At 43.7% G+C, this 19,934-nt stretch overlaps 1 protein-coding gene across 1 annotated transcript in view; it reads right to left on the bottom strand.

Moving 5' to 3' along the window:
• SLC60A1 (solute carrier family 60 member 1) overlaps positions 1-19,934 on the bottom strand; it is a 59,537-nt gene that overhangs the window by 23,136 nt on the left and 16,467 nt on the right. Inside the window, exons 2-3 of the mRNA XM_083173015.1 lie at positions 3,623-3,821; positions 1,225-1,464 (exon numbers count right to left, since the gene is read on the bottom strand). Of these exons, the coding sequence (XP_083029141.1) occupies positions 1,225-1,464; positions 3,623-3,821 (439 nt within the window). The remainder of the gene's footprint in view (positions 1-1,224; positions 1,465-3,622; positions 3,822-19,934) is intronic.

Genomic DNA, 19,934 nt, shown 5'->3' with positions numbered 1-19,934 from the left:
AATGCCTATTTCCCTATAGATTGTAAGCTTGCGAGCAGGGCCCTCCTACATTTTGACTGTCTGTAAATACAGTACCCTGTTTTGTTGTATCACTGTCCCCCGGAATATGCTGCGCTATATAAGAAACTGTTAATAAATTAATAATAAATAAATGTTAAGATGTTTCCTTTACATTGTTGCTGCAGTCACATTAAACAGCCCTTCTAGTTGTGCCCAGTTGTGAGCGTGTTTACTAACACTGAGCGTCTTTTTGTGCAAAGCACTGGAATTCAATGTGACGTAGCAATTTGTATGCAAATACAGCTGAAATTGCACATATTGGGGCAGATGTATTAAGCCTTAACAAGAGATAAGTGCAAGGGTGATAAGGAGAGATAAACTTCCAGCCAATCAGCTCCTTACTGACTTTTTTCAAACACAGCCTGTAACATGGCAGTCAGGAGGTGATTGGCTGGACGTTTATCTCTCTTTATCACCCTTGCCTTTATCTCTTGTTGGGTTTTAATACATCTGCCCCAATATAGGCATGGCACATGCAAATAATGCATTTTCAGCAAAAACAAAACAAAAACCAATACATTAACAGAGCTGCCATTTCACTCAGAGGTAAATTTACTAAAGCTTCTAAAAATGATTAAGAGTTGACGTTGCCCATTATTTCTCAATTGCATCCTAGAAAATGATAGACAGAATCTGATTGGTTACTAGGAAACATCAATTGTTTTTATTTTTAGAAGCTTTAGTAAATTTACCCCTCACAGACGGGATGGACATTGGAAGCCCACCATCAAAGGAAGGCTTCGCATCTGCCTTTGAATCTTTCGATGTGATGGTAACTGACCATTGCATCAAAAGAATTTGATAGAAAAAAATTCATATGGATTTGCACATGCGCAAAATAAGCCCTTGTTTGCGCATGCGCAAACATCTTCAGCGTGGAGGTGCATGCGCAGAAGCACTGCAGCGTGGCTGGTTGGTGAAGGAACTATTGGAACACCATGAAATGTTTACCATTTGATGGCAGCAAACATCAGAATGTCACCATCGAATGGTAAAACAGCTTCCACCCAAACAAAAACTATCACAATGCGATGTCCATCCCTACCTCACACTCTCACAGTGCATGCTGAATTGAGGCTACCTGCATGACAACACATCTGTATAGGTGCATGTCTAGTAATACATTGTGCTGTAACCATATAAATGGGGGGATTCATTACTCACATTTATGGCAGCCATAATCCAGAAGGCATATGACACTTTTGTCAATATTGCCCCACTAAGAGGAAGCACATATTGGGACACATTCCCTGGATTATGAGGGTTAATAGAGTTTCTGATGTGCTCCAGGTTCGTGCTTCCATTTATTGTGGCGTTTGATAAGAGGCAGTTGGTATCCGAAAGGAATGGGTCTGCTATTAAAGGACTTAGCAGGGCTCCAAACCCAACAAAGAAGTGAAGTACCTGAGAAAAAGAACACATGATTTCTAACTAAATCCTACACCAGTAAGAACATTGATCATTATGATTAAGTTAAATTGTGGCTCAGCCATATTATACAGAAAGACCAAACCAACATATCACTTTCAGCATCCCTAGACAAGTGTATACTGTTCTGCACAATGTGATACTAGAATGTTATGGCATTAGAGGATGGTAATCACCGTTATAAATTACATTCTATTATGAGGGCTTTTGGTTTCTGGTAGAGGAATTCCTCTACTTGTAAATTAACCCATAACCTACCACTATGCAAATATACAAACGATCCACAGTGCACGATATCCAGTACTTATTACACAATAAGCTGCATACCATGGCATATGAAGAATAGAGAACCGTTAAGATGGAGCTGGCTCGGCACTATATCGTGTCATCAGGATATCGGTAGCTACGTTATTGTACAAGATATTACGGTTAAACGAGCGGAATTACAGGATAATAAATCAAGCAAATATGCATGGGGTGTCAGGAATAAAAATGAAAGACATGCAGAAATACCGGAAAATCACACAATAATCATGGATGCAGTACAGTTAGGAATAAATATCACAAAATAACCTAATCAAAATACATATAATAAACCAGACAAGAAGACAGACAGACAAAGGGAAGAAACATCAGGTAAAGTAGGGGATGGGAAGGCATAACTCACAAAATAAAGACATTATAAACCATATGCGTGCCCCGGAGCTGGTCTGAGTGGCCCTCCCACCCACCCGGCAGCTTTGCTGGGAGTCAAGTACAGGGGGAATTCTCACAAGAGGTCGGCAGTTCTCGCGAGATTCCTCTTAATCAAGAGCAGCCAGAGACTGTCAGTCCTATTCAGCGGCAGCCGCCAGAGCGTGGGACGGCTCCAGCAGGACAATTTGTAAGATACATTTTTTACATATGGCCCCCGAAGGGTTTTTTCCCCATACAAGCAGCCCTTGGCACAAAAAAAGGTCCCCCACCCCTGTTATAAACCGTCACATACAGTATCATTCTGAGTCATCGTATGGTAGTTGAGACAGAAGTTGTTTAATAAGAAACCATTCAGTATGTTTGAAGATTTAAAAAATGTTATGGCAATCAAGGCTATCAATGAAAAGTCCCCACTTTTTATAAAAGGATACAGTACTACGCCCTTTTCAATATATATGGTGGCTGATTTCCTATCAAAGTACATTGATTGTAACAATTTACTCTGAACTTCAGCAATTGACGGTGAGGATTTAGACAACCAGTGAGAAGTTACCCAAGCAGGGAAGTTAACAAATAAACAGGTTGTGGCGTCTATAGAAACATTTAACTGGAATATGCGGTTATAGGTAATAAGCTTATTCCAGAACCTTTTAATATAGCCATAGTGGTTTGTAGCAGTGTCAGTAGTGGGGAAGTATAGTACTTTGGATTTAGAAAGGTTAAAGTGGTATCCATCAACAGATATAAAATAAGAAATAAGACAAGCTATTTTGGGTATAGTAGAAGGGGAGTCCGAGACAAATAGTAGCATGTCATTGGCAAATAATGATATGCATAATTCAATATTCCCAACTTTAATCCCCTTAAAAATGGTGGAGACCCACAGCGCGATGGCCAACGGTTCCAGAGTAATAGTGAACAAAAGGGGTGATAAAGGGTATCCCTGCCATGTACCTAATAATAAATGGGGCAGATAAAAGACCATTACTGACAATTTGTGTGTTTGGGGTGTAATATATGCAACGGAGGATTTGAACTAATTAATTGTGGAAACCAAATTTAGGGAAGCAAAGAGGTGGGGCCATTTAATAAGGTCTTTCTCAATGAGTGTCTGCCTGATTTGAACCCTGTCCTGATGTATAATTAGGCAGAGAAGGACTTTAGGTGGTCCGTACGTATTTTGGTCAAGAGTTTATAATCAAGATTAAGGAGTGAGATGGGTCTGTAGGATCCAGGTAGGGAAAAGTCCCCTCCTGGTTTAGGGAGCTATTATTATTTTATTAGTTTTGCTTTAGTGTGATATTACCAAACTGTATTTCTTTCTATTCCCGTGAAGGAAGAAAAAGGTAGTTCCTATCACATGTGAAAAAATGGACAAATGGACATATTTCCTTGTTTGCATTTCTTACTGTCCCAGTATGTTCAGCACTGCTCTTACCTGTAGGAAAACTGCTGAGTCCTGTTGATATATTTTTACCAGCTGCATATTTGAGATTGTATCAATGGATCCCATTGCTAGTCCAGCAACTGCCATCACTAGTGCAAGGAGGACGACATGTCCGCAAAATGGAATGATAACAAAGACCAAGGAGATAATCAGAGAAGAGACGAGCAGGATAAACAAACACAGCTTCAACCTGCAGACAGTAACAATAATATAAGTAATAAAAATTCACAAACAGTGTGGTAATATATGATCCACAATCATTACGTTGACATTGCAAGTACCAGAGGCACATTGATGGAACAAGTATGTAGGCAACACTAAACTGCAACTTAAAGCATTTTAACAATAGCACTAATATTACTGTAAGTATACTAGAAAAGCATCATGTTTACAGATATACAAGCAATACTGGTAAAATGGTTAACGTAGCATTTTAATACTGTCGGCCTACTGGTGCAGGACATAACTACACATGTGTGAGCCACAGAGCAAAACTGCTCACCTACACCATCTTACTGAAGTTCCCTGTGCTGATTAGTGCTTGGTACTGTATAAATACCCAATATTTATTTATTTACAGTTTCTTATGTAGCACAGCAGATTCCGTTGCGCTTTTACAATTGTAGACAGTGATAAAACAAACTGGGTAACAACAGACAGACTTGGAGGTAAGAGGGCAATAGGAAATGACCAACACTTGCCCTGACTTTATTGTCATCAATAGTTACATGAAGAATCAATACCATTTATACATGAACAAGTACAGAGATGATAAAACATAGGAACATCATCACCTAAAAACCTTCTAACCTTCTGTTTATGCTCACTTCTATCCCTTCTGTGTCAACTCAGTCTGTCTGCCCCTCCCCTTTAGAATGTAAGCTCTCACGAGCAGGGCCCTCTCTGGCATGTGCTTTTCTTAGAATATATCTCTGCAACCCTGTTAATTTTATCAGTGCCCTGTCCCCTGCCGCAAATTTCTTTATTTACCATGTATTTTTCCTAATTGGCTTTGCACTTTTTTTTGCTCATCTGTATTGCCAGACGCTGCGGAACCCTAGTGGTGCCATATAAATAAATGATGATGATAATAATAATAATAAGAATAAAAAAACTCCTTATCTACCATTCATACCATTTAACATAATGATAGCTGTAGGGGGGAAAAAACTACCTCTTGGTATCGATAATTGGATTCGGCATGAAAAGCCGGTGGTCGGGATCCCGGCGTTCAAAATCCCGACGCCGGAATCCCGAATGCCGAAATCCCGACAAGGGGGGGACGTGGATCGCCCCCCCTTGCGGGCTCGCCACGCAGCGGGCCCAGTGCCTCGCTACGCTCGGCACACTAATTTATTCTCCCTCCGAGGGTGTCGTGGACACCCACGGGGGGAGAAAGTGTCGGGATTTCGGCGTCGGGATTTTGAACGCCGGGATCCCGACCGCCGGGATTTAAACTGCATCCCCGATAATTGAAGGGCAACATAGAAAACGTCCTAGTATTTGGATGGGATTAATCTCCCACAATACCTTTGACCTTAGTAAGAAGCTTCTTTATACATCCGGAATACTGGTTAAATGTAGACCGACCACTTTACTGGCAACTTTTACCCATCTCTCAAGACTCTTGCTTTCCACTGCTGCACAGTTACCAAACCACACTACAATCTTTTGCTCTCCACTGCTTTGCTCTAAAAAATGCAGCAGGTGATATCTAAATAGATGCCGGGATTTGAGCCCTGGCCTTGCCCCCAAAATGATGGAAATGGTGGGACATGATGCAAGGCCACACCAACTTGGCTTTGCCTTGTAAATGATTGCCTCTTTAAAAATACAGGCATTCTCGCCCGAAGTCCAGCAATTTGGACCTATTACTTTTAACCCATTAACTATATGCTTGGATTTGGACTATGAGCTGAAACGCATGCAAACACAGTGAGAACATACAAACTACAGATAGGCTCCTGCTTGGAATCAAACCCATGGTGCACACACCGATGGTAAAAATGCTGCCTGACAGTAGTGGTTAATGTGATCCTGCCCCTGGTGCTTACTGACACAAAGAGAAACATGCAGCAATGGCAAGTATGCTATAATGATAGTAGTGACATTAATAATAATAATAATAATAATAATAATAATAATAATAATAATAATGTACAATAACAGTAAGGAACAAACTATTATCTCTGAACTCTGGTTATCAGAAATCTCCATTGAGGTATGTCTGACTAGTTGAGGACACAAAATGATCTAATAACTAAACATCCATTCAGTTTCCTTTATTGCAGTAAAAAGGAGAGCAGTTCTAGAAAATTATAATCACACAAACGAAGACTCACAGTATTGTCTACATTTCTACGCTCTATTTTAGACGGGGACAAATTCAATTAGCTCCTATTAAGTTCCAGCCCATTTATCATACCCGTTACATGGCGCATGTTAACACACAGAATCTGTGAAAAGTTCACAGACGTGTGTGCTCACAGGGTCACAGGACCAGTGTTCCCTCTAAGCTGTGCGCGCGTGCGAGCGCACAAAACTCGACGAGCGTGCGCACAGACATTACAATAGAGCGCACAAAGCAGCAGTGGTCCCTTTTTGCAGTTCTGGACTCAATTATTGTGTGTTCTCCCATTAACTACATTGTTCGCTGTGTTTTGAATGTTTAAATGTTTAATATCATTTTGAATTAAAGTTAACACAAATGCTGAACGTCATTTTCCTTCCAAAGTTGCACAGCCAAAATCTTTTACCGCACACAGCCTTCATAAAATTAGAGGGAACATTGCACAGGACCCATTGAATTCCCCCCCTAAGTTTACTATGACTATTATAATTATGTTTTTATTAACCCTTTCAGATCCAACGGTGAATCACTTTAAATTAAGAACATTAACATTGTTCAACATTTAAAGTATACCATTTTTGAATAAAAAATAAAAATATAACAATTAATTTAAACATTTAAATCAGACTGTTTTAATTGCAAAAAAAATGTGTACTTGAAAGGGTTAAGACTTGTAATTATCATTAAAAGCTATGGCCCAATTTCATAGTTGAAGAAAAATCTTTCATTGAGTAAATAAAGGAGCTAGTGTACAACATATCCTCCTCCTTCTAATGTTTGATTAAGAGGTTACCTTGTCCATACAAGTGCCAGTAGTACTGATAACACACATTTAAGTAAATCTAATAAATTAAGGTGTGTGTGCACTTAGGTAGTTTACAGGTTATCAGAGCCTCAGTTGTATAAGCTACTCATTTTACCTAAGGACATATAAACTATATGCCAAGTTTATAAAGCTCCTTATTACCTAAATTATATCAGTGACTTCTTCAAAACGAACATGGGGGCCAGATTTAATGAGCTCCAAGTCCTGGGGCCATTTGGGATGCTGGCTCATCTTGGAGGGTTTTTAAAAGGGCAGTTATTTACCAGGCATGGTTTTGCATTTAAAATTCTAGGTTGAGGCACTAGTGGGGGACTTAAGGTGCCCATACACTGAGGCAATTTGGTCCTATTTCGACCGATTGCGTCCAATCGGCCCGTTAAATCGGACCAAATCGCCTCTCCCTGACATGCAGTCAGGTCCGATTCGCGGTCCCATACACATCGGACCCGACCAGGCGACAAGGCTGGCGGGAAGCAGGGATGCATGCGATCCATCACAACGGATCGCATGCGTCCCTGCTGCCGGGAAGGGTATCTCAGGGTATTGCAGGGTATCGGGTGTCCAAATACTGCTGTGAGACGTTGCAGCAGTGTATGGGCACCTTTAGGGTTAGGCTGCAGGGGGATGGGGGCTAGGTATGGGCTGTGGGAAGGAAGCGTTAGGATTAGGCACTTAGAAGGGTAGGGGGTAAGGGAGGGGGCCAGGGGGAAGATAAGTATACTTACTGAACCCCTGACAGGATTCCCCCTATTGGATATTGTAACTGCCTTGAGGAAGGTCCTTAACAGACCGAAACGTCAGCAGTCTATTATTACTCTATAAATAAACCGTGGTCCCTTTGGTATTTTTTTGGGATATTACCTACAAGTCTGGTGAGTGCTGTACCCCTTAGGGGAAATATCTGCTCTGGACTGCCAGTTTTCAGGGGTAACGACACCTCTGCCGGGCCCCAGTAAAAGGAGGGGGTTGCCGGTTTCTCCAGGTGGGTGGCGGTGGGTCAGCGAGATCGCTTCCTGGCACAGGGAGAGGAAGGACGGCATGCTGTGTGTGTGCTCAGCTTGGAAGAGACCCTGCTACAGCAACATTCTGTCCACTGCTGTGCTGCAGCACTATGCAAAGTGGAAAAGAGGGTGGTAGCAAGTGTGCCTTCCTACTAACAGGCCCAGGCCAAGTGTGTTTTCCTTCCCGCCCACCCTCTCGGCGCCACTGCCAGTACTTCTGGAGTTTCTCTATGATAGGCAATGGCATATATAAATGATGCTGGCCAGAGAAGCCATTCTTTGGCATCACTTTCTGTATCTAGCTCTGGCTTCTTAACACTAACATTTATTAACACGTTAGTTTTCTCACTGGTGTGCTACTCTGGACTTTCCAGCTTGACAATGACTTGGGGCTTATTCATGTATTTGCAAAAATGTGTCTATTACCATGTAGTATATATATCTGGTTACTGATATCATTCAGTGTGCTGGGAAAACAATGTATTTCCCTCATACATGTTAAGATGTATGTAATATATGTACTGGTTTTTTTTTATCTGGGAATCAGCAGCGCTGTGTCTATCAGCCGCCTGCAGCACTCCAGACTCAGTATAAGGCTTTACTTCTCCTCCCATCTGACCCCCAGACACCCTTGGCTAGTTTCACAGGAGTCTGGGAGAGGGCTTACAAGCCTATGCTGAGTTCAGGGTACTGAAAGCCATCTATTACACACAGCACTGCCCAGAGCTGGCCTTAACCAATTTGATGCCCTAGGCAAGATTTTGTCTGGTCCCCCCCCCCCCCCAGCAATACCGCTAGTTCCGCCTAGCACCCCTCTACCAGCACAGCATCCATTACCCAACAGCACAGATCACAGCAGCAGTCAGCAACAACAATCACCCCTTACCCATAGTGATCCTCATCCACAGACTATGACAAGACATTTTGGTGCCAGCAAGTGCATTGGTTCCCCCACCCCTATAATTTAAATAGGGACAGCACGTGCCATTCAGGTCAGGTGCCCAGCAAACCATCACCGGCGACAAAACCGTCACACAGCTGCCCACTTTTTGCAGCCAGATGTGATCTGAGCTCTGATGGCAGATGCTGTACCAAGAGTCTCTGGCCCAGAAAGCCAGCCTGCATCCAGCACATGCCCATACCACAAATCTGTACCTGTCCTAGGCCTGAAAAACCCCAATTTTCAAGTTTGTCTATGCCTAGGGCCGGCTCTGGCGCTGCCGATCATCAGGATACCAAGCCAGCACATATATTACATACATCATATGTGCTAACTGGCCCTGTCCTGCATTATGGGGTTAGCGCTGCAAACCAGAGCCAGCAGCCGTCACTGGGCACAATGATCCCTATGATGGTAAATGGGTGAAATCTCTATTTCAGTGCTTCTTAATTACTGCCGCTTGTGTTCCTATAGGTAGTAGTTCAACCAATCTACTGAACATAAAATTACATCCCAACAAAATATATATGAGGTCCACAGTGCTGTAACAAATGTTCACACATATGCACAAATATAACTCCTTAAATAATTTGTATTTGTCATAATTCATCCTCTGATTGCTGAAATATTATAAAAAGTCAAATATTTTATTTTGTAAAGATTTTCACTGTAAATTGAGCGATATTCCCGGCTGTGCAGCGTGCATGTGCCACTAGATATTCTCTAATACTCCCTCAACATTGTGTAATCTCTGCCAGCTTTATACTTCCTTTGTTTCTGGAAACCCCTTGTGATTCTCAGCCATCCAAACCTCACCTGCTGCCAACACGTTTCTACCCTCAAGGCACAGGTGAAATCTGGACAAATGATTTATTTATACCCACCTCCTGAAAATCCGGTCTGCTCGTTCTGCCACCATATAGTCAATACATGTTCTTTTTAAAGGGACACACATCTTCTTTTCACAACACATATGATTTTAAAATATTACCACAAAAACAAGAGAATATGTAAAAGCTCACATAGAGTACCAGACGTGAGTATCATACGTTTATAATGAACATATCAACATTGTACGTTAATCACAATATAACATCAAAGGAATCACTTCACCATTTACAACAATCACTTTATCTCAAACAATGCATTTAATACTTTCAGTTGTAAAAATGGAGGGTTATTCATTAAGAAGAATGAAAATGTTGCTTTGCACTTTTCACACCTATTTCACAAATTTACTTGGCACTCAAAGGGTTAAACATGTCTACGAGATCTGCTTTAAGTATAAGATATGTGTTTTCCACAACTTTGTTTCCTGAAAGATCACATGGTACACTTTAAATACAATTGAATTCATATCTTTACCCTTCATTTGTCTTTCCAAGCCAACAGAGCATTGCTATCTTGTGTTCCACCTCACTGTGTGATAAACAGCTTTGTACTACTAAATGGTCACTGTAGGACAATGAATTGCAAGAACTACTTTCTCTGTGTCTTGCCAAAATAGCTGTATATGGGGCTTGTTACCTTTAACATAGGCTAAAGTGAAGCATGAGAAACTTCGCAGAACCCCTTAACATGTAATAATGCCATATGCACAGCTTAAACCAGAAGTTCCAAAATGGTGGGCTACAGCATGTTTTCTTGTCATGCCAGACCACCTCCTCCCTGCTCCACCTGACCCTCCCACTCTCTGCTCTGCCTGCAAACCTCAACTCTTCACCCAGCCACCCTCCTGTAACCTTGCAGGAATGCCCAATGAAATCCATCCCTCCTGTATCCATATCTGTGCTGGGTTTATTTGCAGTAACAATCAGGCCTTACAGCATTGGCCAATTGTGTGTGGCATTTACCATAGCCTCCAAAATGGCCGATTCCTTTAGGTAAAAAATGTTCTGTTCCCCAACTTCCTTGGAATAGAGTGGGTCATGTTGGAAGGAACAGAGCACTTTGTAGCTAACGAAATGGGTCATGTTGGATGGTATGCAATCACATTGGAATCAATCCATAATTTTGCTTCACAAGGTGTTCCATGAAAATCATTTTTTAAATCAGTCAATAATGTCGAAATGCTGAACTTTAATAAATAGGTCTGTGGTTTCCATTTGTCTCGGTTCCTCTTCTTGGGCCTTATTATGAGCTGTACACTATGTCAATGTCAGCTGCAGTTGAGTGATTTTTGGTAAGTTGCACATGGTGTGTACACACGGAGGCACTGAGATGGTTGCGCTCACCCTCTGAGGCCCCACTGAAAGGGCAAATCTGCTCCTACCAATTAGGATATGCAGGTTTCTATGGTGCGATCTATTGTGGCACCTCAAGATTCCCCAACTGGTATTACAGTGTCGAAGGATGCTCAAAGTGGGCAGCTCAGTCCTGGCACATCCAGATGCAGACTTGTTTAACAAGGGAAGAACTGTTTATAGCACTAGCATATAGGTGCAGACTCAACTATGGCCAAATACGCTAAATAGTAAAGAATAATTAATAGCAAGAGGATCGAATTCTTGAATAAATTGTCCAATATTCTGTATGCCTGATTCAGAGATATCGGTAAACTCAGTTTGAGATTTGCACAAGCACAGATGCCGCACGGTGCATATGCAGATCTGGTCCTGCAAATTGCTGTCAATGGTCCAGATGCACTAAGCTATAAAAGTGATAACATGGAGATTGATAAACAATTAACCAATCAGCTCCTACCGGGACATTTTTTAAACACAGTCTGGGACATGGCAGGCAGGTGCTGATTGGCTGTCTGTTTATCACTTCCTTTTAACATTTTTGAAGCTTAGTGCATCTGGCCCAATGTCCTAAATGCTGAACCCTGACAGGCTGTGGCCATTTGTTGAGGGTGTGGTGACAGACAATATTTTGTAAGTGTGCTGAGGCTAGAATCAGTGTCTTCCAACATAAATTTCCTGCATCTGCAGCTTCATTTCTGATTGAGGTTCAATTCGTCTCTGTTACCAATTGTGCGGGTCTGCTCTATGCACGAATGTCTTCAGCAAGTATCACGCTTGCTGAGGTGTTCACATGGGCAGACAAGGGAAGGGGGAAGACAGGGGGCTGGGGCACGCCCAGAGTTTAATAGGCATCCCCATAAAAATGCTGGGTGTTCTCCTAGGAACGCAGGAGGGATGAAGCCTACTCAGGCCAGGCGGTTGATGTCACATGACATCAGTGCCCACCCCCTTTTTCGCCCATCTCCGTCGGAAATAAAAGTCAGGCTGACTTATTTCCAAATGGGGAAAAAAATCATCCAATGGTCGGTGACCATCAAATGATATTTCACTCGGGTGGGTGCAGGCGAGGGCATGTGTGAGCGTATACATCCCCTTGCATGCAATGGCGGGATTTGGGCTGCTGAAGTGGGTGGGGGGGGGGGGGGGCGTGTGTGCGGGTGTTTGGTCGGTGTTTACCTGTTTGCTAGACTGCAAACATACACAGCCTCGCAAACAGGTCTGAATTAGGCCTATATTGCTTAACCCCAGACTTCGAGGTAGCAGGAGATGACATAAGCTACACTGGATGTCTACTAAAGATGCCTTGTGTTGGCTTTTGCATAATTTGAATTTCACACCACTGCTGTGTACAAAGACACACTGCAGTCAGCGCACAGCACCTCTGATCCCCCCCCCCCCCAACGTATTTGCAAAGTGATATCCCCCCTCTCTGTATGACTGTGTACATGACCTTCTCTGTAATATAGCCCTGATGCGCTCTGATGCTGTCAGAGGACTCAGGTTGCAGATCCTGACATTAGTCAAAGTTTACAGAATATTACAGAACAGGATGTTAATGCTGGCAGGGCCAGCACCTACATAAAGCTGCACCTGTCACCAAGCCAAATTTGCTCTAAGGGAGGTTCCAGGATGTCACCGCTGAAGGCATGAAGTAATTAAAATGTACTTTTTAATATTCTCACATGTTTAGTGACTTATTATTTAAAATAATATTACCTTATTTAATAGCAACCTCTATTGTTCTGGACGAAGAAACTGGGTTTGTACCTGTGTTTAACATTGCTCTATGTGAAGAACAGATAGCCATAGGCTTTATGATTTAGCAGGAATTCTGTCACAGTAAAAGTAAAATTTATTGTGAATATAAATTCCAACACAAATTATTAAAGTTCCGTGACCAAAATTTGTGTAAATATATGAAGTCTGACAGTTCCTGTTTTTGTGTTTTCAATAAAAGTTTATGCAGAAGGTCCTATTGGCTAAAGACCTTGCTGTAAAAAAGTGAAGCACTGCTCTTTGTTTTGAGGCATCACTGTACAAAGTAGAAGGAATCATTACTGTTCCTTGTGAGCTTAAGGAGTTCAGGAGCCCAGTGCTTCTGTGTATGATGACGTTGCCTTGTTTGATCAGGTTCAGCTGTGTTCAGCTATTTACTGGGCAGGTCACACACATCAGGTAGATTATTGATCACGGTGGAAAAATACACCAGGCATACAGTAAATAAAGAGTGCTTAATATTCCTTTACCACAAGACCACACACCATATATAGGTCATAGTCTATTGCACATGATGTGTACATTCCAGACGCAGTGAGAATGCAGTCTGAAGCTGTTTGTATTTCTTGGTAAAGAGTTTTCACCTAAAAGTAAAACTATATAATAATTATGCTAAACTCTTACTAATACACACAGTATTGCTAAAATACGCATTCACCACATTAGGTTAAGCAGTATGAATCTCATGATGCTTCCAGCTCTGGAACAGTATACACCAGGTGGACACTAGGACAAAGCAAGAAGTAGTGTATGCTCCTGGTTAAATACCAATTGATGTGACTTGACGGGATAGCCCCTCAGCAGGCTCACAGCAGAATCCTAAACCCTAACCCTAGCACTCCCTATCTGCAGCCTAACCTTAACCCACCCTAGTTCCTAACCCTCCCTTCTAATAAGTCCCTAACCCTAATCCCCCCCACACAGCCTAACCAGTTGTGGCAGGTAATGGGTAGTGGCAAGCATGTCATGGGCATTTCAGAAACATGTCTGAGCCTGCAACTGCGAATTCATACCAGCTCACATGCAATTCACATTATGAGCAACAATACAGTTGCTCAAATGATTGGTAATGTGACTGATGTGCGTCTTTGTACGCAATCAGCAGATCAAATATGCCGCCAATAAGCAACGCTGTGCACAAGATACTGTCTGCAGCATTAGCATATTTTCACAGTATCTCAGCATGCGTAATCGCAGTGAAAATGGCATTTGCATCTACCTCTGGATCAGACCCTAAATCTGTATATGGATGAAAACATAAGACTTTTGGGAGTACATGCTATACACCAGAGGCGTAACTAGAGCTTTGTGGGCCCCATAGCAAAGTCTTGAAAGCCCCCCCCCCCCCCCCCATGAAAAAAAACCTCACATAGGCCCTTATTCTGATCGGTGCGGCCCGATCAGAATATGCGGCCGCAACCGTGCAGGCGAATCCCCGCCTTCCATACGGATCGCCACCTGCCGTCCGTACGCGGATATGTGGCGATCCGCATGAAATTGGACGGGGATACGCCTCCTCCGTCTTGGGAGCAGCGCCTGCATTCGATGGTCGCCGAACATCGAATGCAGGGCCGCACGCTCCACCAGGTCCCGCAACACAAGACCACACGGACACTTGTCCGTGTGAAATCATGTATGGGGGTGGGCAGCTGACATCCGGCGATGTCAGATGCCCGCCCCGTACCCACGCGTCACGGCCTCATTACCATGCATACGCCCCGCGTTTGCATGGGAACGCCCATGAAACGCGGGGCGTATGCATAGGGTAATGAGGCTAAGTAGCCCCTCACGCCCCTCTACGCCCCCTGTGCGGCGTATAAAGAATCCGTGCGGCGAAATCGCCTGCACATGCGCAGAGTGACCTCTGCACATGCGCAGACGATCAACATCGGCGGTCCGTCCGCATGCGGGAATATCCGCACCAATCAGAATAAGGGCCATAGTCCTCCACATTACAAAAAGGAAAAAAAACATACTCCGCACTGCAGTCACCCCTTTAACACTACACTGTGGTGCAGTACAAGTTTTTATCTGCTGGAGGGGACAAAGAGATGAAGGACAATAGGGGGGAGATAGACGATAGGTGGTAGGGAGGGGATATAGAGATGCAGGGCGGTAGGGAGGGGACAGAGAGATGCAGGGGACATTAGGGAGGGGACAGAGAGATGCAGGGTGGTAGGGAGGGGACAGAGAGACGCAGGGTGGTAGGGAGGGGACAGAAAGACACAGAGAGGTAGGGAGTGGACAGAGAGACGCAGTGCGGTAGGGACAGAGTGACGCAAGGCGGTAGGGAGGGGACAGAGAGAGGCAAGGAGGGGACAGAGAGACACAAGGCGGTAAGGAGAGGACAGAGATGCAAGGCGGTAGGGAGGGGACAAAGAGACGCAAGGCGGTGGGGAGGGGACAGAGAGATGCAAGGCGGTAGGGAGGGGACAGAGAGACGCAATGTGGTAGGGAGGGGCCAGAGACGAAGGGTGGTAGGGAGGGGCCGGTGAGATGCAGGGCGGTAGGGAGGGACCAATTAGACGCAGGGCGGTAGGGAGGGGACAGAGAGAGGCAGGGCGGTAGGGAGGGGACAGAGAGACCCAGGGTGGTAGGGAGGGGATAGTGAGATGCTAGACGGTGGGAATGGAGACACTAGGGGGTAGGGAGGGGATAGTCAGATGCCCGGCGGCAGTTACACTCTAGCAACCAACACTAACAATCCCCAATTACATATATACATATAATAAATTATTTGAAATGACATATACAGTACAAGTGTGGTAATTAAAGAGCCATAAAAATAAACATTTACTCACCTCAACCTGCAGCTGCTTCTTTGAAACCTCCTGGCTGTCAGGCTCTCTCTAGTTGTGGACACCACCCCCCACGTGCACCGCTTCTCCGCATCAGTGGTCACCTGGCCCTCCCACCAGCCGGTGCCCGACATCAGCGACACGGTCTACCTTAACCCCCCGCGTGCGCGCTGACCGGCATCAGGGTCACCCAGAATCAGTCACCAGACCCGCTCCCCCCCCCTCGCACAGGTCACACCCCGACATTAGTCACCCGGACCGACCTCCCCTCACAGGCCAGAGCCCGTCCTCAGCCGGACCCGCCCCATCCCACAAACTGCTGCACGCAGTCACCTGGACACCACCGACATCTAATGAGAGGTGAGCATCTGGTCTGCGCCGTGGTGACAGGGATCCCCTGCAAGGCGCTAGCCTGCTACCCACTGTTAGTGCCAGTGGTCACACTGCCACCCCCCCTGCTAGATATTAGCAGTGAGCATGCACTGTCTCGCAGGCCACATGAAAAGGATATAAAAAAAACATCCGAATGGTGTAGGGGGTAGCTTGATGGGCCCGTGGCCCCCAACCCCCCCCCCCTGCCCAGCTGCCGGGCCCCATAGCAATTGCACCCCCTGCACCCTTTATAGTTACGCCACCGCTATACACTAACCAACATGTTGCAGATCCTACCATATGTTAGCCCACAGTCAGGAATTGAAAAGTGTCATAGATGGCGTGATCTCCATCTTGTCTACAGTTTGACTTAAAAACATTGAAAAGTTTCAATCTAGGCAGAGGAACAAGACAGGGCTGTCCCCTTTCCCCTCTATTATTCAACCTTGCCATAGACCCACTCCTTAGACAGTTTATTGGAGAAAATCATTGGAAGGGGATAAGGGTAGGGGAGGTTGAGATGAAGTTTTCGGCATTTGCGGATGATATTCTCCTCTATTTCTCTAACCCTAAAGTAGCGATCCCAAAGGTCCTCAGCATATTGACTAAATTTGAGAGAATTTCTGGTTTCAAAATTAACTATCTTAAAACAGAGGCATTAGCCTTCTTTCCAGAAGGACAACGAGGGTGGAAAAATTCCTTACCACAAAATAGCTGTCTAAAATACTTGGGTATTCAGACACCAAGGCACCCGTCTCTATTGCATGATTGTAACTATTATCCACTTCTCCAGAAAACCCTTTTACGATTTTCCAAAATGGGCCAATCTCTCCTTAACATACATTGGACGCTGCCACCTTTTCAAGATGATTAGTTTCCCAAAATTCCTCTATATACAGTAGTTCAAACCTTGCCGATCTACCCTTCAAAACGTCTGCTAATAACCTTGAACAAAGCCCTTTCTAAATTCATCTGGGCAAACAAACACCGTAGAATATCCCTACTTAAACTCCAACAAAAAACCTGAATTAGGGGGCCTCAACCTGCCTTGTTTGCGAACATACGCATTAGCTGCCAATTACAGAATAGCCACTGATTGGATCAGTGGCACTCAAACTTACTCAAACAGTGAATTAGATCAAGCTTTTGCACCTGGATGGAACTTGGAACTTTTTAGGGAATGGCATAGGCAAGGTCTTTGTTACATATTTAGATTCTTAAAACCTTAATTGTTCACCCTTATTACACATTCCCAAAGAAAATTCCCAACTTTACAGATACAAATATTTCCTTTCCTACAAGCTTGTAGCTATATAAATGCAAAAGTGTCAACATTGGGCAATAGAGGTATGTCAACTGACCTCGATAGTACCATTCGATGCAGCCCAGGTTCACCACTAACCATCTCAAGTTTTTATAACGAAGCCCGTGTGACATTGAATTTAGAAGGAGACAGAAAGGGACCTGCATCTTCTGGTTATATATATATATATATATATATATATATATATTTATATATATATATGTAAAAACTTGGGGAATCCGCACACAAAAGAGGGGGTGAGAGTTCAGGTGCCAGTCCAGAGGTACTAATAAGCAAACAGTATATCCGAAGATATAGATAAGACAGCACTCAGTTTAAATCACTGTGAATCCATCACAAAAGACTTTTATATAAGTATTCAGGTATCAGCCAGATACATTCAGGTTTCCAATAAATAGCAGGGTACAACTTGGGAATTTGAGATCATAATCTCCCATCCATGCACGACTTCATTAGTCAGAGTAGTTGGCAGTCGACAGATCTGTTTCGGCAACACATGCCTTTTTCACAGACTGACCCACAATAGCTGTTACCAGAACATGTTATATACCCACCAAGACATACAATCAAATAATTACACAATTCCTGCCCGCTGTGTGCAGTTTGGATCAACCAATCAGCAGTAAGAGCCCAAACAACGCTACCTAACCGGATGCCCAAATATGGTCATGGGCCGGTTATTAGTGGACATGTAAATGAGTGGGAGTATTGTACAGGTGAATAGCGCACTTACCACCAGGCTGAGAAACGTCAGGTCGGATGAAGCAGGTAGACAGCAGTGCTTCGCGCCGTGTCTCCCGCGTCATCATTCCGCACCCGTGGACGCCGGACCAATCAGGGGGCAGGCGCGCAGCAGCATCGCTGACCGTGTCAGCCGCAGACCCTGGTGGACCGCATCCTGACACGCACAGCCATCTTGGTGTGTGCAGCACTCATATTACGTACACTCCGGCGGGCGGCCATATTAGGGGAGGCATACATCGCCTGTCCCTTTGTTGGCACATTGCCCAGGCAACCACTATCATCACATCGGGGTTGTATAGTACTTGTAGGTTGCGCATTTAGGGATGACTCCTTGCAGGGTCAATCACCCACAAACAGCGGACAATGTGTAAAACAAATAACACAGATACATAGACATGCAAAGGTATGGACGGTCAGGGAGTATCTTATGCACCATTAGACGAGAGTAAATTTAACAGGTTAATGATACATTTTCAGGTTCATGGACATTATAAGAATAAAGAAAGTAGAAATTCCTCATTCAGTCCAGAGGGAGACAATGTGCCCAATTTATGTATCCATTGGCATTCCCTCTGTAATAATAGTTTATGCCTATCTCCACCCCTCCTGAGAGGTGGTATGTGATCCACCGGCATGCAGCGGAAGTCCCTAATTGTATGTCCTGCTTCAACAAAATGGCGTGCAACTGGGGGCGTGTTGGCATCTGTGCCACTCAGTGCCTTTTTAATGGATTACCTGTGCATCCCAATTATTTTTTTCAGCATTCTGACAGTCTTTCCAACTTATAGCTTTTTACAGGGACATGTGGTGATGTAAATAATGAACTTAGAGTCACAGTTCAGGCGATGAAAAATGGGAAAAACTTGTCCCGTGGAGGGATGGGAGAAGCTTGCCCCTAGTAGTAGAAATGCGCAATTAGTGCACCCTGTGCACCTGTAGACACCCTTCTTAGGTGTCAGCTATCCACCAGAATTAGCAATTGGACTAATGTCCGAGTATGTGATCCTTTGTTTGAGGTTATTGCTCCTCTTGTAACTAAACAGGGGAAGGTTCGTGCAATCATCTTCTAAGAACGGATCCGTACTGATGATGTGCCAGTGCCTGTAGACTGCATCTTTAATTGCTTTAGAACTTGTAGAATAGGTGGTAGGGAAGACAATCCTGTTGGAGCTTGTATCCCTTGTTGAGGGTTGCAGCAATTCATCACATTCTAAATTCATACATTTATCCACTGCCGACTGTACTTCAGATCTATCATAACCCCGGTCTAAAAACTTTTGAGCCATCTTGTTTAGGTCGTCTGCCAGATCTTCACGCTTCGATGTAATTCTTGAGACCCTTACAAGTTGGGAGAACGGCAGTCCTCTTTTTAATGGTTGTGGATGAAAGCTGTCAAAGGCTAAGAGTGTGTTCTTATCTGTTTGCTTATTATACACTTTAGTGACATAGTGGCCATTTTCCACCTTGATTGCCACATCCAGAAAGTTAGCGGTTACAGGATCGCTGGTACATGTGAACCTGATCAGTCCGGGTAGTTCATTAAGGCTCTGTACGAACCTGTCAAGTTGTTCCTTCGACCCAGTACATACCAGGAACAGGTCGTCTATATACCTCATATTTTGAGTAAATCACATCAGACATATATATATATATATATATATATAGATGAATTTTAGAATGTATTAACTATATGTTTGCAAAATAATGTAATTTATAAGTTATATTGATGTGTGAAACCACTTTTTTTTTCAATAAAACTATAAAAAAAGTGACACATTAACAGTACATAAGTGCAATACACAACAGCTAGATTAAGAACAGAACATTACTATAACAACAAAGACTAGATAGTTCAGGTAATGTAAGGCAAAGGTAGGGAATGTCGCTGTTGCTAGAAGTACAGTAGCATACAGTGGTGACTCGTGG

This window comes from Crinia signifera, chromosome 2, assembly GCF_055691185.1.
Source record: "Crinia signifera chromosome 2, ASM5569118v1, whole genome shotgun sequence".
Lineage (NCBI taxonomy): Eukaryota > Metazoa > Chordata > Amphibia > Anura > Myobatrachidae > Crinia > Crinia signifera.
This window is presented reverse-complemented; position numbering and strand designations above follow the sequence as displayed.